This window comes from Gekko japonicus, unplaced genomic scaffold (assembly GCF_001447785.1).
Source record: "Gekko japonicus isolate JY-2015 unplaced genomic scaffold, Gekko_japonicus_V1.1 scaffold1400, whole genome shotgun sequence".
NCBI lineage: Eukaryota > Metazoa > Chordata > Lepidosauria > Squamata > Gekkonidae > Gekko > Gekko japonicus.
Window position 1 is genome coordinate 185,429 of NW_015166462.1, and position 24,003 is coordinate 209,431.

Genomic DNA, 24,003 nt, shown 5'->3' on the forward strand with positions numbered 1-24,003 from the left:
GGCCGAGGGACTTGGGAATGTTCCGTCTGGAGGAGGGGAGGTTGAGAGGGGGACATGTTGGCTCTCTTGAAGTATCTGAAGGGCTGTCACTTAGAGGAGGGCAGGGAGCTGTTCCTGTGGGCAGCAGAGGAGAGGACTCGCAAGAATGGGTTTAAATTAAGGGCAGGAAGGTACCGGCTGGATATTAGGAAAAACCTTTTCACAGCAAGAGTTGTGCAACGGTGGAATCAGCTGCCTCGGGAGGTGGTGGGCTCCCCCTCACTGGCAGTCTTGAAGCAGCAGCTGGACAAACACTTGTCAGGGATGCTCTCTAGGCTGATCCTGCACTGAGCAGGGGGTTGGCCTAGATGGCCTGTAAGGCCCCTTCCAACTCTGTGATTCTCTGATCCTGTGAGTGTGGGGCCCTTCTTGGGCCCCTTAGGTAGGCCATTCTGCAGGGTGAGGGCTACAACAGAGAATCCACCTGTACAGCTGGCTGCTGCAGGTCCTGCTCAGGTGAGCAAAGTTGTCATGGCAAAGCATAGGAAGTGAGGCGGTCCTGCCAATACGGCGCCCCCAGGCCACGAAAGGCTTCATACGTGACAGCTAATACCTTGAACTGAGCCTGGCAGCCGACGGGCAGCCAACGGGAGTGACTGCAGAATGGCTGTAACCAGCGTTCCCTCTAAGCTGAGTTAGTGTGAGCTAGCTCACAGTTTTTTAGCCTCTGGCTCAGACATTTTTATCTTAGCTCAGGAAGGAGGGCTCCAAAGCAAACTAATTTATGCAGCAGCCAAATTGCTCGCTCACAACTTTAATGCCAGGAGCTCACAAAGTAGAATTTTTGCTCATGAGACTCCACGGCTTAGAGGGAACATTGGCTGTAACTTGCATGCTCCAGCTAGGTTCTGATCATAACCAAGTGGCAGCACTCTGCACCAACCAGAGCCTCTGTGCTGACTTCGAGGGGAGACCTGTGTAGTGTGCATTACAGTAGTCTAGTCTTGATGTTCACCGCAGCATGGATCCAGGTGGCTAAACGGGCCATCTTCTGGGCTAAACTACGTTTGAAGAAAGCCTTTTTTGTGGGTGCAGAGGTGTTACCTTGCTTCTCCAGCAGTGATGCCAGCTCCAGTACAACCTCCCGGCTTTCAAGCGTTAGCTGAACCCCACTGAAAGTGGAAAGCCCAATGTCCTTCAAGACCTCAGGTTTCCAAACCAGAATTACCTCTGCTTTGTCAGGGTTCCGTTTCAATTCGTTCCATTCAGCCACAGCAGTCGGGCAGTGGCTCTGCCACTCCATTGCATCGCCAGGAGACAGATACAGAGAGAGACAAAATACCCCCAATTCAATCTGAATAAACTAATTGTCGTGGAATTAGGGCTGGATTGAGCCCCAGTCCTCGGCTAGAACTCTGCAAAACCTCTGGTACACCTATGATACTTTAATTTCTATAGTAATCAGCTTTATCGTTGAACCTTTGGTTCTGTTCCCCGGAAGCTTCAGGACTCTGCCGAGTGCTGTGGCCTTCGCTGTACACGACTCTGACTCACGTGCCTTTTGCCTTCTGGGAATGTTTATACTTTGCAGCAGTCAGGAGTCACTATCAGATTCTAAACAGACAGAGTATCTGCAACGAGCTTCCTTGACTCTCTGAGTCACCCTAGCGTAATACAGCTTTCCTTGACTTTCCTGACCCAGAGATAGAAAGAAAGGGGCTGACTTTGTGGTACACGTCAAATGCTCATCACAGACTTGACTGACAGTTACATTAGCTCCTATGTGTGTGGGGGGGAGAGTACTTCATGTCTGAATTTAGTTTTGTTCCTGGTTGTTCTGATCAACCACCCTACCGTTTATGGGTCTTGACAGAGCAACCAGGGATATCTTTGGTGTAGTGGTTAAGTGTGCGGACTCTAATCTGGGAGAACCGGGTTTGATTTCCCCACTCCTCCACTTGCACCTGCTGATGTGACCTTGGGTCAGTCACAAGCTCTGGCACAGCTGTCCTTGAAAAAGAGCAGTTTGTGTCAGAGTTCTCTCAGCCCCACCCACCTCACAGGGTGTCTGTTGTGGGGAGGGGAAGGGAGAGGAGTTTGTAAGCCGCTCTGAGACTCCAAGTGAAGGACGGGGCATAAATCCAATCTCATCATCATCATCATCATCTTTTATAGGATGTCCTTTATAGAATGACAAGTGCACAGTTTACGTATTGGGATTGTGTTGAAATATTCAGTGTTGAATACTGAAATGCTACAAAAGTGTTTTCTGACTTAAGAGTGTGCAAGGGAATAAACTGAGTTTTGGTTCAGAACATCTCTCTCTCTCTGAAATTTGGGAGCCAGCTTCTCTCGTCCCCAAAATGAACACAGTGGAGATGGGAGTGCATGAGAAGGTTCCTGCCCTCCTCATTTCCCCAACACTAACAAAGCCGCCTAACACAGGAACAGCCTCTCCGCCATCCCGGATTCTGGATCCGCCCTCCGTCCTCTTCCCCGAAGCGCAGCCACCCTCCCCGCGCCTCTTATACCTTCAGCATTCGAGCTGCCACAGATACAATCTGAGGGAAGTAGCTGATGTTGACAGTAGCTTATGTTCGGCCGGAATGTCTCCTGCATATCACACAAGAACAGGATGCTTGTCTTGGGAAACACTTTTCCAAGCCGGCAGGCAGACATTTCTGTGAGGAGGCGACTGCGGACTCTGAAAAGAGAAACAGTCCTCATTCAGAGCTCTGAAACAGCTCCCCCTGGAGGACAGATGGCGGCCAGTTTGTGCCAAAGCAATCTGAATCATTCTTCTGATTTCCCAGGAGGAAAAGGGCCAATCGATCAGATCAAGTTTCCTAATGATACATTACATTTTCACTTAACAAGGAAGCTTGTGAAGAACTGGCAAAGTCAGTAACTAAAATGTATTAGTAAAGGTAAAGGTTCCCTTGCTCGAAAGCCAGTTGAATCCGACTCTAGGGTTGCGGTGCTCATCTCCGTTTCAAAGCCAAAGAGCCAACGCTGTCCGAAGATGTTTCCGTGGTCATGTGGCCGGCATGACTAAACACCAAGGCGCATGGAACGCTGTTACCTTCCCACCAAAGTGGTACCTATTTATCTACTTGCAATTTCTTGCTTTCGAACTGCTTGGTTGGCAGGAGCTGGAACTAGAGACGGGAGCTCACTCCGTCATGCGGCAACTCGGGTCTCAAACTGCTGAACAACTGACCTTCCACAGCCTGCAGTTCAGCGTCCTAACCACTTGAGCCACCGCAGCTCCTTTTATTATTAGTTTATTATTAGTATTAGTTTATATCTAAATAGGGCATGTGCACTGTGAGACCCGATGTGGGTGTGGTGGTTAAAGCAACTGGGCTTGAATTCCCACCCATTGGGACACAGGGCCAGTCCCTTGGTCTAGCCTCCTTCATGGCAGGGGCTTGGAGGAAGGGGGAGGTAACAATATCTTCTGTTCACACCCCTGCCCAGCCCCCTCTCAGCTCGCCTTGAAACACATTCAGTTTGGTAGTTACAGACCCATCCACGTCTGGTTGCTGATGCACCTGTTTCTTTCTTTGGCGACAATTGAGAATCCGGAGCTTTTCAGAAGCAAGAGGTACTCCTTAAGAAAGCAAATTGCTCCACCCCCCCGTAACTAAGGTGACAGAGGAGAACGTCCTCGTCTGTTTACTCCCAGGTTCGCCTGCTGTAGCAAAATCAAACAGAATCCCAGTAAAATCCTTAAGAACGAACACTTATTCCAGCACGCGCTACTGTGAGTCAGAGCTCACCCAGGTGCCTGTTCGCTTATGCACGGTCATTCATCACTTGAGAGCAGTTCAAATTGCAGAGCTCAGGTAGTTTGTGAGCACCCCCCCCCAAAAAAAAAGAGGACTACCAAACTGCCTAGCCAGGTGGAGTGGCTGATAACTCCAGGATGGGCATCTCCCGGAGCCCCAGGATGGACCCCCAGGGCATGGGGTGGCTTGCCAGTCCCAGGGTCTCAGTGGCAAGCCCATAACAGCAACACAGCGTATGAATCATTGTGCCACACTAACAACCTTTCACCTCAAAAGAGTCTTTCCACAAGCAGGCGTAAGTCTAACGTTTCACAGAGATCCATCAATTAAGAGACTCTAAGTGTAGGTTTAACACGCAACTCAGATTTAATTGTGCCCAAGTTGGCAGTGGGAAGTGCGGTTAATGTTTACGTTTCCCGCCTTGGCAACCCTGATTGGGTGGAAAGATGAGATAAAAGATGTTTTAAATAAACTTTAAATAGCAAGTCACAGCCGACTTATGCTGACCTCAGAGTGCTTTCACGGCAAGAGATGAGCCGGGGTGGTCTGCCCTTGTATGTCTCATCATTCTGCATAACGGTGATGTAGTTTAAGTCAAGAGAAAGCAGATCTTTCTTAAATCAGCTGAGTCCAAAGCCCAGACCCTACAACCCAGGTGCAGCTGGGGCCAGAAGAAAGGGAAGTGGTGCCCTCTGCTGGTGAATAATTCAACTAGCGGCATACTCTTTTGGACCTTTCAGTTTCTACACCTTTGAGGATGGGGACAGGTTGCTTGGAGACGTGCAGGTTATCACTCCATGCTCACCTTTTCTTCCAGTGGACCAGAAGGGCGTGACAAGCTTGGGTCCAGGGAAGAGTAACTACCAGGACTGGTCAAAGGCTTTTCGGAGGAGAAGGGGAAGAGTTGGATTTATACCCTGCCCTTCACTCGGGGGGGTGGGGGGAGGTTTCAGAGTGGCTTACAATCTCATCCCCTTCCTCTCCCCACAACAGACACCCTGTAAGGTAGGTGGGGCAGAGAGAGCTCTGAGAGAACAACTCTGAGAGAACTGTGACTGACCCGAGGTCACCCAGCTGACTGCATGTGGAGGAGTGAGGAATCAAACCCGGTTCTCCAGATTAGGGTCCGCCACTCTTAACCACTACACCAAAATGGTAACTCTGACCTGGACAGCCCAGGCTTTTCAGATCTTGAAAGCTAAGCAGGGTCGGCCCTGGCTAGTATTTGGATGGGAGACCTCCAAGGAGCCCCAGGGTCATGACGTGGAGGCAGGCCATGGCAAACCACCTCTGAACATCTCTGGCCTTGAGAAGCGTACGAGTGGCCACTGTGACTGGACGGCACTTTCCACCACTGCCAGCCAAATGATGATTGAGAATCCTACGAGTGGCCACCAGAAGGCCACTGTGACTTGTAATGTCCACCACTTTCCACCACTGCCAGCCAAATGATGACTTTGCCTCCCTCCCCTTTCAATATAGACAAAACCAGAAGGAACTTCTGTTTCTAACAGATAACATCAATCTTGTTTCAGATAAAGAAAACAAACCCACTTCCTTCTAATTTGGTGCCTCGTAATGCCTGGCGCCCAAGAGGCCCACCTCCTTTGCTTGCATGGTCGGGCGCTAGTGACTGCTTCACTCAGAGAGCAGAAGGGCCCATTTATGAAATGCTGGCGAAATCCTTCTTACAGAAGTCTTCCTTGGACTCTCGGAGGATTTCCATGCCTGTAGACCAGCCACACATATTCCCTACTGGGGCAAGAGGGCTGAGCAGGTGGTACTGGTTCAGGTCCAGGTCATTTTGGATGAGACCAATCATCAACACCCTTTTCATCCCAGGCAAGCCCGATCTCATCAGATCATGGAAGCTAAGCAGGGCAGACCTTGGCAAGTATCTGGATGATGAAGAAGAAGAGTTTGGATTTATACCCCACCCTTCACAACCCAAAGGTGTCTCAGAGCGGCTTACAAACTCCTTTCCCTTCCCCTCCCCACAACAGACACCCTGTGAGGTAGGTGGGGCTGAGAGAGCTCTTGACAGAAATTGCTCGTTTTCAAGAACAGCTCTTATCAGAACTACGGCTTGCCCAAAGCCATCCAGCCAGGTGCAAGTGGGGGAGTGGGGAATCAAACCCGGTTCTCCCAGATTAGAGTCCGCACACTTAACCACTACACCAAACTGGCTCTCAACCTCCAGAGAATACCAGGACCGGGAGGCAGAGGCAGCTATCAAGCCACTTCTCTGAATATCCTCCATGCCCCAGTAGGAGTTGCCAGAAGTCGCCATGGCTTCTAGGCACGGGTACCAACACACGCAAATGCAAAACACCCATTTCAGTCTGGGTTTAGGTCCGGTTTTGAGACAGGCACTGCCTTAGTCATGCTGTGGGTGCCTTCACCAGGGAGTTTTCTACACAGCAACAGTTCCCTGTCGTTTTCCCTTTGCTACTGGGGCTGCGAGTTCCATGCAGTGGCTACAGGAACTTCCTTTAAAATAATACCTCTCTAGTCCCTTTTGTTGTGGACATAGAAGGGAAAAGGTGTCTCTCAGCAGTGAAAAGGCCCAGAGGTTTGCCCTTAAACCATCAAGCTGGGAATTCAGAGGGCTTAACAGAGAAACTGTTATAACATAATGGCAATCTAGCTACTGCGAATCTTTTTTTAAAAGCCCCCCGGTGGGAATGGTATGGTGGCTGCAGCGGGACGCAGCAAAGAAAACAGAACAAAAGTGGCCAGCATCTTTTAAAGCGCAGGATACCTTCTACGCAGAAGGCAAACATGCTTTGGGTGCATGACTGCAGGGGACACTGGATCAGAGGTGATTTGAAAAAGGACAGAGGCACCACAGAAAGACAACGGATGGGTAAGGTTCCAGTGTGAAAGTGCAAAAAGATTCTGCTGCAGGTGGGAACCCAACCTGGAGCAAAAAGCACAGGGAGCCCAAGGTGATGCAAAGAGCACAGGTGGAAGTCATGCGGGAGAGAGACGGGGAGTTATGAGACTGGCCACTGTGCAAAGCAGGAGTCTGGACTAGATAGCCCTTTGGCCTGATCCAACAGGGCTCTTCTTATGCCATGGACCCCACTCAAGCTTGCCACCTTTCTTGTGCCATTCTTGGGGCACTGCATGGTTCTCCAGGGGCAAGGACTCTAATGTTATTTACACAATCAGCACTGACCCCTAGGACACAAGAGGCCTTTATCTTGCCAGGGCGGCTCACTGAATTCGCTTCACTCTTTGACCCCATGCAATCTTTAACCAGGCCGACGGCTATGGAGAAGCCTCGGGTACAGTTGCCTTGCCAACATCTGGCAGAAGAAGCTGGATTTATAGCCCACCCTTCACTCAGAGCGGCTTACAATCTCCTTCCCTTTCTCTCCCCACAGCTGACACTCTGTGAGGTCGATGGGGCTGAGAGCGCCCTGAGAGAACTGTGACTGGCCCAAGGTCACCCAGCTGGCTGCATGTGGAGGAATGGGGACTCAAACCCGGGTCTCCATATTAGAGTCCACCACTCTTAACCAGCACACTAAACTGGCTAGGGCCTGCACATCTCCCAGAATTGCAACTGATCTCCAAAGTACAGAGATCAGCTGCCTTGGAGAAAACAGCTGCTTTGGAGGGTGGGCCATGTGGTATTATACTCTTCTGAAGACCCTCCCCTCCCCAAACCCTGCCTTCCCCAGGCTCCACCCCACATCTTCAGGAATGTCCCAAACCAGAGTTGGCAACTGGAAACATATTCTCGCTTGCCAGGAAGAGAGGGTGCAGGGTAGCCGCTTAATAAGTGGAACAGGCTGTGTAATGTACTCCGCCATTACCACGTGCGCGACCGTTGGGCCATGCGGTCAAGCAAAGCCCTGAAGCTTCGCTCAGGGAGAACAATAGCCAAACGGATCCTAGCCCGCACCTATCAGAGGGCCAGGTCCGCAGCCGAGAGCCTATGGGACTCTCAGCTACTGTAAATAGCCTATAGGAAGTAGAGGGTGTGTTTTGGTGGCGGGTTTTCTGGCCATATATACCGGCCTGCGAGCCGGCAGTTCTTTGTCTTGTTCTATCCTAATAAAAGTACTCTGCTGGAATCACTCAACGTTTCTCAGTACTTTTCAGGCTGGAAATGTAAAGGGGGAAGACTGGACTGTGATAACGTCTCATAGAGTGAGTGGAGGAAGAAAATAGAGAAAAGGCATTTTTAACAGCGGAAGAAGAGCAGGAAAAGCATCTGACGAAGTGAGCATGCCTTGCACACGAATGCTTAGACCCAGAATTAAACTTTGTTGGTCTTAAAGGTGCCACTGGACTCAAACTTTGCTTCGAATCCGGAACAATACATTGTGATCATGGGAGGATTAGGAATTTATATATCTTTTTCGTGTTACTTCTAAACTGTGTGTGTGTGTGGGGGGGGATCACTATCGCTTTCTGTCCCCAAAAAGGGAGGGAGGGGAAGTGCAGAAAGACCACCTTGGAGGAAGGACGAGCTGACGTGTGGGAAACAAGACTTCACTCCTGTGAGCGAGAGAGAGCAGCGGGGTCGCAGTCCGACAGAAGCGAAGGCAAACGAGTCTGCCCTCTCCTCCCGCCGCCATCAGCGGGACGAGGTTCGGTTCCCTTCTCCCCACCCAAAAAGCAACAAGGGCCAACAGGGAGTACAAAGGAAGAGACTAGATTGTCCGAGTTGTTTACTCCAGAAAAGGATCGGGATTCGGGACAATGAATTGGGGGTGCGCAATGCACACCGCCCGATCCTATGTATACTTAGGTAGAAGCATTAAACAGGAGTCCAGTAGCATTTTAAAGATTAACAAAATGACGCCCCCCCCCCCATAAACGCAGAATTATTAACCACAAAATATGTCGAAGTGCAGATGAAAGCTGGAGTACCTGACCGTTCACACAAACGCCGACTTCAAGGAGGTTGCGGATTCGCCCTCCTCAATATCACTTCGAATTAACCACTTCGAATTACTTAGTTTACCTCTCCCCCCCCCCATCTCACCTTTCATCCCGAGTCTCCACCGTTTGATTCGCTAACCAATCAGGGGCTGGAGCCACGCCTTCAGCCGCCCAATAGGCTCACACAAAAACTAAGGGTTCTTGTCATGGAACTCTTCCCTCGCTCTCAGCCAATGGCGTCCCTTCTTCTCGCGTTCGATGCAGAGGCGACAGCGCCGCGTTCCTAAAGTGTCCTAGCGAGAATTGCTTAAAGGGGTTTGTTTTTATTTTAAACCAGCGGAGCCATGATGCAGTGGATGGTTCCCTGCCTTCTTTAAAAAGATGTTGGCGGTCATGTTATTTCCCCTTCACAATGCCTGTGGCCTAGATGGCTTGTCAGAAGGTGTTTTGCACACGGTCAAATGCTCACTTTATTCGACACGTGTTATGATTGACCCGACTTTAGGTCACAATTTACTGCAAGGAGCCTGCGTGCGATTTTTCGCTCTAGCGGTTCTTGGGCTTTACACACCGTTCCCATCTATGTATGTTCACTTCGTGGTAAGTTTCCAACTGTGTGTGCTCAGAGTTCTCGCTGTAGATGAAATCAAACATCCTGATTACTCTGATGCTCTTCAGAATGGAAACAGAAATCAAGGTCTGCATTCTCTCCAGCTGTCTAAAAAGGGACACCTAGAGGGAAGAGGTAACAGTGTGGAATGGGCAGTGAAAGAAATATTTATTCTGAAATGGACCACCTACTCCACTGTGTCATACCAGATTTCTGTATGATGAAAAACTACATGTTCCTCTGTAAAGTATAAAACTGCATAGGTTGCAGGCAACAGTACTGTTATTGCATAGAAATAACAGACACTGGTATTAGGTACAAAAGGTACTCATATGTAGGATGTGGTTGATTTTACAGGTTTGAAATGGTATGTTGGTGACCAAACACAAAATAATCCAAGAATATAATCTAGTCAACCTTGGAATCTGTTATTTAACAGATGCAGGATGACATAGTGAAGTATTTCCCCAGGTTCTTTAACAAATCCTTCTCACACAAAAATCACAGCAGGGAGGTAATTAGACTACTTCCTCCTCTCTCTGTGAGGACCTAACTTTCAACAGGGAGGGAGTTTTTAAGCATTCCATCCCGGTATTCTCCGCCTGCAGTAAAATCCGAACTGTTTCCCTGAAGGTATTGATTAGGTCCCTGGCTTGCACACATTTGGTGACTTCCAAAGCAATTTCTTTGAGGGGTTCAGTCTGGAGGCGCCTAAATATCCCCAAAATGCTAATAGCGATGCAGCAGTTTGGAGAAAGAGTACTGCATCTTGCAGAAAGCTTGCCTGGTAGCAGAAATTGCTGCAGAGAACACCAGGGACCCCCAACTCAGTACTAAACCAGAGACCCCATAGAAGCATACTGGCCCTTGCGAGAACAGAGAGGCCTGAGACTTCAAGGTCCCCCTCACTTCACCCTCTGTCAATACCATCTTTTTTCTTTTAGGAAAGCACAGATAAATGTGCATAAGATTAGCATAAAAAATCTATACTTGACAGTGTAATTTCAAACACAAGTTGGGCTAAACGAGTAGGGGCCGTGTCAGTGCATGGAGCTTGGCAGCAGGGGAAGAGGCTGGCCTGGTAGCCGGGGAACTTGGAAAGATTTTCTGGGCTCTTATTGCCTTTTATAAAGTCTACGTATGTCAAGATGCAGGCTGTAGTCTGGTTAGTGCATTGCAGAGTTTGTTGGATCTGGATCCTTTCGAGAGAGAGACTTCACACAGCACCAAGCGTTGCAAGTGGGAACCAGTTGTTTAACAGAGCTCAGGGAGATGACTTGATGCAGTTTCCTGTTTGTGGCTATATTTATGCGTTAGCTGCATCGGTTTTGTTGCCTTGTTCCGTACGGTGGGAAGGGCGAGTTTCAGGAATGTTTATTTTAAACCAATGCCTCTTGCAAGTCCTGTTCCTGAATTAGCCAGGCAGAAAGAAGTTACATTACATTGTGTCAAAAATTCAGAGAAGCCACTCTGATTCCCTCGCAGCATACAGCCCTCTTTCAGCAAATAGAAACCTCCCATTTAATCCCTCATTAGTGGGATTCCCAAAACAATTCTGGCAAGACTCCCAATCAAAACTTGATTTAGGCCATGAAGTGTTCGCTTCTGCTATAGACTGGGCTATCAACAAGATTCCTTGGGCTGCCTTGGGATGGGGAAAGAGAAAGAATAGGTTGAATATTGGATTGAAGTTTCAGGCCAAACCAAGGCAGTAAGAACCAATCCCTCCAGTGTAGGCAACAAGCCAGTAAATGGAGCGCAGGCTAACCAAAAACTGCTGAAATTACACACTTTTTCCTGGGGTTATAGTTTTATTGACTGGTGTTACTGGCTTGGAAGGAAAACAATCTGATAATTTGAAACACTGAAACATGGTATTGTTTCCACTGCTGGTAGGATCCCCGCCTCCCTATGTGAGACTCAGGTATTTACCCCCCTCGTAAAGAAAAGCCCTGCCTGCTCTGATTTTGCCTCAGTGCGGCTGGTGAAGGGCTGGTATGTCCCTAACTGGCCAGGCTGATAGGTGACAAATGGAAGGAGAAAGAGCCACCAGCAACTTTTGGTCACCAAGTCTTGAGATCAAACATTCTGGTACATGGGGGAGGGAGAGGACCCTTTTGGATCAGAGGGTGCAGAGTCTGCAACAGAACTAGCATTATAGCCCTGGAACCACTAGTGGACCAGGACAGAATCTAGTGCAACTAAAGTAAACAGCTTTTTAATAAAAAGCCAAGTGAGAAGAAACCCCTAATTGTGTTCCTTGCTTTTCTAGCAATTGACCCAAAAGCAAAATAAAGGGGATGGCATAGTTGTTTTTACTGGTCTAGAAGCACCCCTGTTGGCGGACGAATCCTTGCCCCGCAGAAAGGCATTTGCGCCAATGACCCACTGTAGAGTTTCAGCTGGGAGACTGACATTTTCAGCGTGGACTATTTATGACGTTATTTAACTCAGTAACAAAAACCAAAATAAATCAGCCATCTGGTAACTGAGATGAGCTTTTAATAGAAGACATACTTTTTCTTAAAAAGTATTTCTTTTTCTTCTTTTTCTTCTTTTTTAACAAAAAAGGAACAGGATAATTGCTATGGCCTTTTACATCAGGATAAGAAACTCCAAACAGATGCAAGCCAGCAAGGAGGGGAAAAAACCAAACAAAATGGGGGACACAGATTAAAAAAAAAAAATGCAAACCCCCTGGGTTTGAGGGAAAAAATAAAATTGCTCAAAAGAAAAATATCTGTTAGAAACAAATAATACAATAATAATAATAGGATTAACACAAATTTAAGACAAGAAACCACCATGCAAAAAAAATAATAACAAGGAGAGAAGGCAGGCCCACCCCCAGAACCACCTCCTGGAGCCAGAAGAGCGTAAGAGCGTCAATCTGGATCTCTTTCCAAGAGTCAAAGGTAGGATTTGCAAACCCTGCGCTCTGAGCAACTAAGACTGACTACGCCGAACCAGTATTGGGCCGGACTTTTATTCTTTACTACCTGGTGGTGGAAAGTGCCGTCAAGTTGTAGCCTATTTATGGTGACCTCATAGGGTTTTCAAGGCAAGAGGTGAGCTGAGGTGACTTGCCCTCATTGCCTGCCTCTGCGTAGGGACTCTGGGCTTTCTCGGTGGCCTCCCATCCAACCCTGCTGAGCTTCTGAGATCTGAGAAGATTGGGCTAGCCTGGCCCATCCAGGTCAGGGCCTCACTACCTACCTGCTGCTAAACACGAGCTTACAGTGTGCAGTGTTTCATGTACGGAAGAGCTACTGTGGTGTCGTGGTGAGAGTGTCTGTCTCAGCCAAGCAACTCACTCAGTGACCGTGAGTCACTTTCTTCTCTCGGCCTCACTGGTCTCTATCCACAGGGATGTTAAGAGGACAAGAAGGGCAAAAATGTATACCTACCAGCAGGGGTCATTTTGTAGAAAAAGAGGTGCAGGAGCTCATTAGCATAACTTAGTAGCATAACTTATTTGCATATGCCACACCCCCTGACATCACCGGAAGTGTGTCAGAAGGCAACACCCACCGCTCAGGCTCCACTGGACTGTTTTGGATTGTTAGCTATTGGGGGGTAGGGGGAATGTGCAGATCTGTCCTCGCAGAGGAGGGAGAGCTTGCACCTGAATAAAACTTGGTCTTAAAGGTGCCACTGGACTGTTTTGGACCGGGGGGCCGGGGAGAGCTCTGCAACTTACCTGGCTGCTTCTTGCTCTGACCGAGGGCTGCTGGGAACAGGGGGTGGGGCTTGTTGCATGCGCCTGCCCCCTGGGCTCTTTACTGCCGGAGCTCCGCTCCTGTGCGCTCCTGCAGGAAATGATCCCTGAAGCTTACTGAGATAATGCACATACAAGCACTTTGAATGCTCTAATGCCAAGTATTCATAAAGTTCTTAAGCTTGGGATACCCCAAAGCCATTTCACTGTCACAGCCTCCTCCAGAAGACTAAGGTTAGCTACCTTGCCTTCATCAAGGCGGTACACAAAAGCTAGTGAGGAAAATGAACCCCTGGATAATCAGGGACTTCAAGATTGCTTCTGTCCTGGGGTAGTATCTTTCCCCCCTATATGTGTAAGCAGTTCCCAAGGAAACGCAGTTAAGAGGGGATATCCGCACCATTTTCACATACAACAGCCTATGCCTTTTGCCCACAGGTGGAGATTACCTGTGTGCGAGGGTCACATGTAAAGCGATGCTGAGCTTCTGAGTAAACAGAACTTGTTCTAGGATAGGTGAAGATGGGTCATGTTCAGCATTCAACACAAGCACAGAGTGAAGCATTTTGAGAATATGGCCCTAGTCCCCAATGGGATTTGGGGAGTCCTCCAACTACTGTATTCCCACTGGTGAGTGAGAGAAGAAGGAAAGCTGCCAGAGATAATCCACACTCTTTGTACTCTTCTTCCCTCCCTCCCTCCCTCCCTTTCCAAATTCTCCACAAAGGAAATTAAAATTCTGTGCTTATTTCAGCAATAAGCAATCACCCTTATTTTGCATGCATCTGCTCAACTGCATGCCTTATTACTTAGCCTAACATTTGAATGCTTGCCGAACTAGGGGTATTCCCCCACCCCACCCCGTAAGGTGCGATACCATGGCAGGAGGCCACAAGCAAAGAGTAGCAGAAGCAACGGCCATTGGATGCTTTTGCAGATGCAGCTGGGGCGTTTTCAGAACGTGCATCTACAGTTCTTGAGGCCTGACTCTCTTTTTGGAAAGAGAACACAGAGCCTTTGAGAATCCATGCGTGGTACAGTCACCCGCAAGGCAGCAGCCCAGGAGATGGCTGGGTAGGGCTCACCAAGGATGGGGTTTGCAAATCCTATCTTCCTGACTAGGCTGAGACAAAACAAAAGACCCAGCAGGTTTAAAGGAGAAGGAGGGACCGGGGAAAGGAGGGGGGGGGCAGATCAAAGTGCTCTTGACTGCTGGCAAACGATATGTTGAGAGGGTAGGTTCCCAGAGAAGGCAGGCCAGGAGATGAAAGGTTTCCAGTTCAGTCTTTGTTTTTGCCCACAGTCAGGGCAGGTGCTGGAGGAGATTCAGAAAACAGCAGCCGGCCACGGTGTGCTGGAAGAAACATCCTTCTGGCGATGATAATTTTCACATGACCTTTACGGGAAGGGACACGAGGAGCACCTAGGGATGCCGGCCTCCAGGTGGGGCCTGGGGATCCCCCAGAATTCCAGCTCATCTCCAGACCAGAGAGACTAGTTCCCTTGGAGAAAACGGCCGCTTTGGAGGGTGGACTGTTATGGCCTCGTACCCCACTGAGGTCCCCGTCCTCCCCAGGCCCCACTCCCAAATCCTCCAGGAGTTTCCCAAGCTGGATCTGGCAACCCTACCCCCCACTGAAGGCTGGGTGTGGGAGGGAAACCAGCAATCCTAAAGGTCACCGAGGACCATTTCATGCAGTAACGCAAGTGTGTGAAAAAACCCCTGTGCCCTCCCCCCCCCACTAGGGCTGGATGGCCCAGACAGAGGGACGGTGGGACAGACCGGCCTCTTTGCCCCAGGAGCAGCTGCGCTGTCAGGCCAGGCCGCCTGCTGCCTCCAGTCTGTGTCCATCAACCTGCTCACAACATTTTAGACTGGGAAGAAGGTTCCTTTATGCTCCAACTGGAACTGGAAGGGGTGGGGTGGGGGATGAAGAAGGTCACGGGGGTGGGGGACGAAAAGTGCAGGAGAGGGATTGGCTATTTGAGTTGGGGTGTGTGTCTGTGTCTATGCCTGTGTTTTCTGTTAGAAGGGATATAGTTAAAATCCTGACCCCCCACCTACCCCATCCCAATGCCACCCCTCAGGGGTGGTGGATATTAAAGTGCATCCTGATATGAGAAGGTCTCACTCAAATTAGCGAGGAGATCCTTAAAAGAGGAGCCAGGATTGGCAGCGGGGCTAGGGGAGTGGAGGGGGGGGCAGGAGGGGAGGCCTCCCCCCCCCCGTTACTGTATTCCTGTATTCAAATTCCTGTATTCATTTCAGACAGTGCGCAAGACTGGGCGGGATCCCTACACCCCAAGATCCGCCCCCACCCACCAGGGGGGGTCTCACACACCCTCCCTCATTCTGTCTGGGCCGCCTCAGCAGGTGGGGGCGGCTGCTGTGGCTGCCCCTGAGAGGAAACTGGGGGCTGGGAGGGCTGGTGATTCGCAGAAGGGGAGTCGCTTTCCGGGTCCTCGGTCTCCTCGTCCGAAACGCCGTCCAAGCGGAAGACCTGCCGCACGGTTCGGGTGGTGAAACTCAGAGGTGTACGCCTGGGGTGGTGGAGGGAGGGAGACAAAAAGAAACCACGGTCAAAGTGTGAAGTTCTTACTTAGCAACTCTCGGTTGGCGTGTGGCACGTCTCTCGCGGGTAGCCGTCTTCCAAGCGCCGCCAAGCGCCCCTGCCCCTACCCCGGACTAGCCTCTCTCTAGCAAATGCTCAGGGCCGGCTCGCTCACTAGGCAAACTAGGCGTTCGCCTAGAGTGGGCCGGCCCTTAGGGGCGCCAAACTGCACCCTGCCCCCTTGCCAAAAGCCCCCCTACCCAGCGTGGCCCAGTCCTGCGTCCTGCCAGCCTGTGGGAGGCTCCGCCAGCAGGAGCCGGGAAAGGTGCTGGGCGAGGCAGGAGCTGGGCAAAGTGGGTCAGTCGGTGCAGAAATCCTCTGGCCGGTGGCAGCAGCAGCACCCGAGGGAGGGCGGCAGCCCTAACCAGCATGGGGGGGGCGATGCACGGGGGGAGGGGGCGGCGCACGGGGGGCGCCAGAAGGGATCCTTGCCTAGGGTGCAAAATTAGCTGGGGCCGGCCCTGCAAATGCTCCTGCTGCATCCACTAGAGCAGCACTGCCTCTCGGGGAGACGCCGAAGTTCTCGGCTTGCTCTCGCTGAGACTGGGAAGCTCCTCCAGTCCTGAAGACGTTCACAGCCTATTCGTATTGGCACTTGTGGGATTAAATGAACGACGTTAAGGCAAAGCTGGTTTTGCATCAGAGGTACTTGAGGGGACAACTGACCACAGGCATTTTATGTGGCCAGCCAGCGATCGATCTGAAGCCAATACTGGAAAGTTTAGGATGCGTCTCTCAATCTAGTAGCACTGCCATCTTGCTTGCTGGAGCAGGCAGGAAAGCCATGCAAGAGCTCCGGCTCCTCTCTTCCTCGGGCCTTCCTTTCCCCACAGTTTATAAGCACTCAGACTAGCACTCGCAACAGGTCAGAATGGTTTCCTGGCAGCTGCAACGCACTGGGTATGTTCTGGAGAGCCTATTTAAGTTGCACACAAATTGGTCACCTGACACCTCTGCCTTCTTCCTTCTTGTTTTTAAAGGGAGGAGGGTGTGTGCCCGCCCTATTTACAATGGGCATGAGACGGCTTTGCACGGTCAGCTTAAGTGCTGCTTGCCGGCTGTAGTGAACAAAACGCCCTTCCCACCTCTGCCACCAGCCGGAGGAGCCCAGGGGAAGTTGTGCTGCTTTTCCACCCAGGAAGGGCCATCTCTGCTGGTAACGGAGTCGCTACAGAAAGCCTGCTTCACCCCTTCCTGCCAGAAAGGACACTGCTGCATGAGAAACCAGGGCGAGCGGGCAGATGTTCCATCTCCACATTAGGACTCAAGAAAAGACCACGAAGCTCCTGTTACCAACTCGCCTTTGTGCCTGGGGGTCAAGACAGTCTGCTTCCCTTCCCATTCTCATTGTTGGGCCTAGCTTTTCAGCTCATACTCTGAAGGACAGAGCCTGCCTGGCCCTGGGTTTCACTGACACACAGTCCACACCAGCCCACTCTAAGTACTAATTCCTGATGGGCAAGCCCTCGGAGGTCTGTGGCAGCAAAATTAAATAGGAGTCCGGGGCCACCTTCAAAAGACTAAACCCTCTCCCAAAAGCTCATGCCGGAACAAATTTTTGCTAGTTCCGCTGGACTCCCGTTGAATATTGATTGCTCTAAGCTATTTTGGGAAGACAGATTTTTGTTGAAAAGTGAGATAAATTAAAAATAACCACCACCACCACCAAAATTCAAGCAAGCAAGCAGCGTTAGACAAGAAGCGTTACTCCCCTCTGGAAGAAGAGAGCATCTAGAGAGCCCCGTCTCCCTTCTTGGGGCTGGAATGGCTTGAAGCTCTTCTGACCAAAAATGCTCTTGATCACGCTCACTACCAGCGGCACCTTGTCTACTGGGAACGAAGCAGCCATGGATGTCAAGCACAGGCCTTACCAGGTCACTGTCTTGCCTCTTGCCAAAAGCAGGAGTAGCTGAAAGCTCACACTGGAGAAGCACACGTTACCCTGTCGTGGGTACAACAAGCGCTCCTCCTCTACCGAGAGCAAAGTTGCTAGACGTGCCCCTGCCAGGTTCTCTACAGCACCCCCTACTGGAGAAGGTGAAGCCACAACTGCACACGCACAACACGCATCCCTCCCCCCCTTCTAGAAATTGCACTGCACAGCACACACACACATGCAGAACAACCGGGGGGGGGAGTTGAGAACGTACTTCCGCTGCCGGCGCTCTAACTTGCTGTTGGGTCGAGAAAAAGATGGAATGTAACGAGAGAAAGAGAGAAAGAGAGAAAACAAAGAAATGCCAATATGAAAGAATGATCTGGAAAGTCCCCCACACTGAAAGAAGAGGGCAGTAGACAGCCTGAGGCCAAGAGCAAGTGGTGTCTGGGTTCCAGGCAAGATGAATGCATGGCTGGAGACCGAACGGCTGAGTTCATGGGGGGGGGGGCACTAGAATGTTAAAGAACGTGAAGAGGAGACTCTGAGCTGTGATTCGCACAGTCCTTGTGGTTGCCTAGGAACCAGGATTCAGACAGCCAGCATGGTGAAGTGCTTAGAGGGTCAGCCTAGGATGTGGGAGACCCAGGTTCGAATCCCCATGCTGCCACGGAAGCTTTTGCTGGGTGACCTTGGGGCCAGTCAGGCACAGCCTCTCAGCCTAAGCCACCTCACTGGGTTGTTCAAGGGATAAAATAGAGAAGAATTATGTAAGCCCCCTTGAATCCCCGCCGGGGAGAAAGGTGGGGTATAAATGAAGTGCATAAATGAGCAGACAAGTAATTCTTGGGTTCTTCAGAGGGAGGAAAGACAGTTCTGAAAGGAAGCTGGGACATCTGGGGTCTCCAGGGCTATTTTGGGGCAGGAACGCACAGGAACGGAGTTCTGGCTGGCTCCCAAATTGGCCACACCCAGCAGGAACTCATTAGCATAACAGGCCACACCCAACAACAGAAACTCATTAGGATTGGCTACATTAGGGGTGTGTGGCCTAACATGCAAAGGAGTTCCTGCTACAAAAAAAGCCCTGGGTTTTGACAACAAACAAGGTAAAAAGAATAAGAAGCAAAAGGTGGGTGTGGCTGGATGACCAGACTTCTGGTGACATGGGGGTGCGGCCTAATATGCAAATGAGCTATGTTGTCAGGGGTGTGGCCTAATATGCTAATGAGTTCCTGCTGTTGGGCGTGGCCTATTATGCTAATGAGTTCCTGCTGGGCTTTTTCTACAAAAAAAGCCCTGGGGGTCTCTATAAGGGAGGGAGAGTATTCAAACTTTTCTTGCTTAAATTTGTGTTTTTTGTGTTGGGGGGGGGGATGTACAGCATTGTCCTCTGAGGCCTGCCTCCCCACGGAATGATCCTTTGTGGGAAGTGATTAGAACGTGTCGCTGGCTTAAGGAAACTGGCCGATCAAAGATGGCTCATGAAGCACCACCTTTCTTTTGGAGGGGAGTGGGAGGGAATGCACCTCTTTGCTTCGTCTGTATGCCAGTGAACATAAGCACAAAAAGGAGAAAACAAACACGGGCAGGTCTTTTCCTATAGCCAGTGCTAAGCAATGGATAGACCTCTGGATATGAACGAGAGAGCTCTGGGTTCAGATATGTGTTCAGCCACAGAGCTCACCCTGAGAGGCCTTAGGCCAGTTACCATCTCTCAGCCCAGTCTACCTTACAGAGCTGTTGTGCACTCCCTGGAAGACAGGCAGTGTACCTAAGTGATGACCAGTTAGGTTGAGAAAAGGACAGACAAAATGGGAACATCTAAAAGAATGGGGAGATGGGAGGAGAGACAGGACATGCAAGGCACGGCTGGATCTGTCCCCACTTTAGCTTGCTCTGAGAACTATCACAAGGGATGGAATTCAAAATTGGGGTTCTGTATTCAAGTCCAGCCAGTGCCAAGCACAGCCCACATACAGCTACACACCTGAGGCGGTTCCTCAGGCTGGTGACCTCACGGTTCATGGACTCAGCAGACTCTGTGACATCCTCAAGCTCACGCTGCATGCGACGGCGACTGGCGTTGGCCCGCGATGCTTCTTCTTCTGCCTCCTCCAGTTGCCGCTTCAGCTGCTTCAGCCGCAGGTGGCTCTTCTCAACCTGCAAGATAAGGCAAGAGAAGAGCGAAGCATAAAGTAAACACAAGGAAGATCCTTAAGAACAGATGCACCTTAGACGTAAAGCAGCAAGAGCAAATTCAACATATAGCCACCATCTTGTTTGTCCATTTGCTCACCCAGAACAAGGGTCACCAACCTTGGCCTGGAAAATTCCTAGAGATTATGGGGTAGTGCCAGGGCTTTTTTTGTAGAAAAAGCCCAGCAGGAACTCATTAGCATAATAGGCCACAACCTGACAGCGCAGCTCATTAGCCTATTAGGCCACACCCCCATGCCTTCTCTTGGCTTGCCCGGGTGCTCCGCAATTGTAGGGAGCCCAGGCAAGCTGGCCCTTGGACAGGCCGGGGAAGGCACAGGGAGGCATTTAAATGCCTCCCTGATCCTTCCAGGACCACCCCCCCGGCCCGCCTGCCTCGGAGTCACCAGGGGGGTCGCTCTCCAGGCCTTCCCTCTGTAGCCACACACGCAGAGGTTTTGGCTGTAGTGGGTGTGGCCAACTCTGAAGCCAGCCGGAACTCCGCTCCTGTGCGTTCCTGCCCCAAAATAGCCCTGGGTAGTGCTTGAAGCTACCAGTTTCTCCAGGGGAAGTCTGGAGATCAAATTCTGGGAGAACTCCAGCCCCCACTGGAAGCTGGCAGCCCTAGCCAGAATGATCAGTGACCACTGGGTTGTAGGAAGCAGGGGAAGTGTTGGGTAGATGCTTAATTTCCAGAAATGGAGAGATGCTGAGGCTTAAGCCTGCTTGGAAATTGCAAGCCTCCTCACTGCTCAAACCACAAGGGGAAAAGGTAGGCGGGACCCTTAATGAAATCCAAAAGCTTTGCCTCCTAAGCCCCACCCAGTAGCTTTTAAAGAACATTATCTAAGGGAAGGCAGCATCAAGAAAGGAAATATTGGCAGTGCCCCTTATGCCCTATCAGAGAACAGAGAACAGAGAACCTTTATTTGGCATACCAATGCCCTATCATGTAAACTGAACACCCACCCTGGGAACTGTCAATTTTAATTACAAATGTGGGAGGGGGGCTTATAAATGGTGAGGGAGAGGAAGGCACCAGCTCTCTTTACTTTTTCTCATCACTTTTGAATAAATACCCAGTGTCCCTGGGCACTGAAACTACACCCAGGCTTCAGAACGTGGGTGGCATAGTAACGGAATAGACATTCACACGCATCTTTGCCGTACCTGATCCTTGTACTGATCAGAGTTCCTCCTCTCTTCATCCACCTGTAGGATGACCTCTTTGAGTTTCTTCTCTGCCCGTCGCACAAGTTTCCCTGACAAGATCCTCTCCCTAAAAAATCAGACAACGTAAGAGGATAAGTTCAGGGGTGGGAAAAGACAGAGGTGTTTTTTGGTCTATAACTCTGGGGTCGATTCCCCACAAGCAGCTGTGCCGCCCTTGCTCTTCTGTTTGCCCTGATTGCATTGGTCAATTTCACACCATTTGCTGCACGGCCGCATTTTGACCTGCATCTTCCCCCCCCCAATTTCCCCCACGTCTTCTCGGTCCTTGTTTTTTGAGATTGAGAAGACGCAGGGGAAACTGTGGGAAGATGCGGGTCAAAATGTGGCTGCGCAGAGAATAGTGTGAAACTGACTAATGCAACTGGGCTCCCTCCTCTGTAGCGAGTGACAGCTGCTGGTGGGGAATCGGTCATATTCATAAGAGATTGTTTCCATAGCTCTCGGTCACTCCACACAGACAGCAGAATGAGCAACTATATGCAAATATGTACAGGTTATGCAGATCACAGGATTATGGTCTTTTGTTTGAAAGCATGGACAATGGGCCCATTGAACAATCCTTGGAATACCAAGGCTATGGTTCAGGAGAGTGGTTTTACAAGGGTATAGGATTGTACTGTCTTGACCTGGATAGCCCAGGCTAGCCTGATCTTGTCAGATCTGGGAAGCTAAGCAGGGTCGGTCCTGGTTAGTATTTGGGTGGGAGACCACCAAGGATGTCCAGGGTTGCCACACAGAGGGAGGCCATGGCAAGACCACCTCTGAATGCCTCTTGCCTTGAAAATCCCATGACGGGTCAACTCTTAAGTCAGCTGCAACCTGACCGCGCTTTCCACCACCACCACATCTGCAGCCTTCGTCCCCATTCCTTTACCTGCTCTCCTGTTCCAGCTGCTCCTCCAGTTGGGCTACCTTGGACTCCAAAGTTGCAATTGCGAGCTTATATTTGGACTTGACGGACGAGTCCATCTCTCCCAGCTTGGCCCTCAGGTCCTTGTTCTGGCGCTCTAGCTGTTGCCGGGCATTCTCAGCCTTCTGCGAAAAGCTGCGCTCGGCTGCCAACTCTGTCGTGAGCGTCTCCACCTGCGGAGGTGACAGGTGGGATTGGGGGGAGGGGGTCAGTGGGAGGAGTTTAAAGTACTGCCAGCAACCATCATAGTGTAGCTTAGTGGTGGGGGTGCCGGACGAGGATCTGGGAGCCCCAGGTTCGAATCCACACCCCATCTTGGAAGCTTTGCTGGGTAAACAAAGTGGGCCGGCCTCTCTCAGCCTAACCTACTGCACAGGGTTGTTGTTGTTGTTGCAAGGATAAAAACACAGAAGCAGAGGACAATGTTGTAAGCTTTTTTGGGGTCTCCGTGGAGGAGGAAAAGTAGGATGTATAAATGCAAAACCCCCATACACGACAGCAGCAGCAGCCGTCCCCAAAAGCGGCAGCTCACCTGCATGCTGAGCTTGCGGTATCGGTCATTCAGGAGCTCCATGTTGCTTTGCTCTTCATCCAGCTCTTCTTCCAACTGCCCGATTCTCGCCTCCAAGTGGCGTTTTTCATCCAGGAGGGCAGACCTACAGGGCAGATTTTTTTTGGGGGGTAGGGGGGGTTTCAGAGGGTTAGGAACTCAGCAGAAGGATACGTCTGAGGATGATCCAGATTAAATTACCCCCAGAAGACATTTCAAGCCCTTTTGCATTTGGCAGCGCAAAAGAAAGGCACAAGAGGGCAGTAGGGAAATGGGCTTGAACAGGGTGGCGGGAAGCCACGTGCACTCACTTGCCACTGTTCCCATACCTGCTGAGCCTGCCGCTTGGCTCGTTCCGAGGCCGCAAGCTCCTGCAGAGGGATGGGGGAAAGAAGGTGGCAGTGGACGGGTCAGAGCCTCATGGCAGGATGCATCAGTCTCTGCTCCCCAGCGCCCCAAGGAAACAGGGGGGGATTTCTGCTTCCTACAAGGAGGAAATCCACCACAGGAGTCTGGCAGGGATGGAACCTGGAAAGGGGCAGGGGCAAGATTTCCATTGCCCAGGCAGATCGCTCTCTCCACAGACCTCTGCAGGGCCACGTTAACACCCCCCCAGGCTCAGCTGGTCCTTCTGTCAGGGGGACCCGAGAGCTCCGCCCTCACCTCCTGCAGTTGCAACAGCTCCGCCTCCAGGTTCTTCAGCTTCTTCTCACTCTCGCGGGACTGGATGAAGATCTCCTCCCGAGCGGCTCGGGCCTCCTCCACTTCCCGCCAGAGCTCCTTCATCTGGGCCTGGAATCAGGAAGAGGAGAGAGACACAGAAGTAGCACCAGCCTACACCTTTCCCCCTCCAGGGTCACTGCCCTAGGCAGTAAGGGAATGGTTAGTGCTGGGGCATGCCTCTCCTCATGCCATTGCACACACACGCACCTGCAACTTGCGCAGCTGCTTCCCTGCCTCGTCCCGTCCCTTGTTGGCAGCATCCAGTTGCGCCAGCGCCTCCTGCAGATCGAGCTCCAGCTTCTTCCGGGCTGCGAGGGCCTGGGCCCGTTGCTTCCTCTCGGCATCCAGTTCGGCCTCCAGCTCCCGCACCTGTGGATGCAACGGCCGGGGCAGATGGTCAGAAGAGACCTTTGCACCCTGTGTGCTGCTGCTTACGTTCCTCAAAAGACAACAAACTGTATAAGCGGCCTAGAATCAGGCTACTTTTATGTGTGTGTATGAAGCGGAGCAGAGATCTGCGGCAGGACAACCCACCCCTGAACGATGCCTTGTTTAGGGACTCTCCACCCACCCAAAGGAAGGCAGACACTTACCTGCTCCAAGCCAGCCAGATTTAAAGCTCACCACTTTGCAGCTCCAGCTGGGGGCTTCCCACACCACAGCCACGCCTGCCCCACCTCCCCATCTGCTCAATCCCTCTTCCATCTCCCCCTTTAACCCAGATTGTGTGTTGCCGTTCTTTACTCCGTACACCCAGCCTCTGAGCTGCCCAGCCTCTCCTTTCTGTTGTCTTTCACCAGAGGTCATTTCGGGGGGGATCGCGGGGGATCGCAGTTCCCCCGGGTGAGGTACAGGGGGGTGGGGCACATGACAAAGCCCCGCCCCCTGCTTCCGGCCGCCCCG

General features: G+C 51.0%; 2 protein-coding genes across 2 annotated transcripts in view; both read right to left on the reverse strand.

The window, feature by feature from the left end:
* ISOC2 (isochorismatase domain containing 2) overlaps positions 1-8,815 on the reverse strand; it is a 16,819-nt gene extending 8,004 nt beyond the window's left edge. Inside the window, 3 exon segments of the mRNA XM_015412071.1 lie at positions 2,511-2,561; positions 2,563-2,683; positions 8,773-8,815. Coding sequence (XP_015267557.1) covers positions 2,511-2,561; positions 2,563-2,658 — 147 coding nt within the window. The 5' untranslated portion in view covers positions 2,659-2,683; positions 8,773-8,815.
* Positions 8,816-15,218: 6,403 nt separating this feature from the next.
* The window catches only part of LOC107111148 (myosin-10-like), a 69,355-nt gene continuing 60,570 nt past the window's right edge, over positions 15,219-24,003 (reverse strand). The window contains 10 exon segments of the mRNA XM_015412073.1: positions 15,219-15,538; positions 17,760-17,783; positions 19,476-19,648; positions 20,855-20,963; positions 21,792-22,000; positions 22,360-22,483; positions 22,689-22,706; positions 22,708-22,748; positions 23,041-23,169; positions 23,308-23,469. Of these exon segments, the coding sequence (XP_015267559.1) occupies positions 15,346-15,538; positions 17,760-17,783; positions 19,476-19,648; positions 20,855-20,963; positions 21,792-22,000; positions 22,360-22,483; positions 22,689-22,706; positions 22,708-22,748; positions 23,041-23,169; positions 23,308-23,469 (1,182 nt within the window). The 3' untranslated portion in view covers positions 15,219-15,345.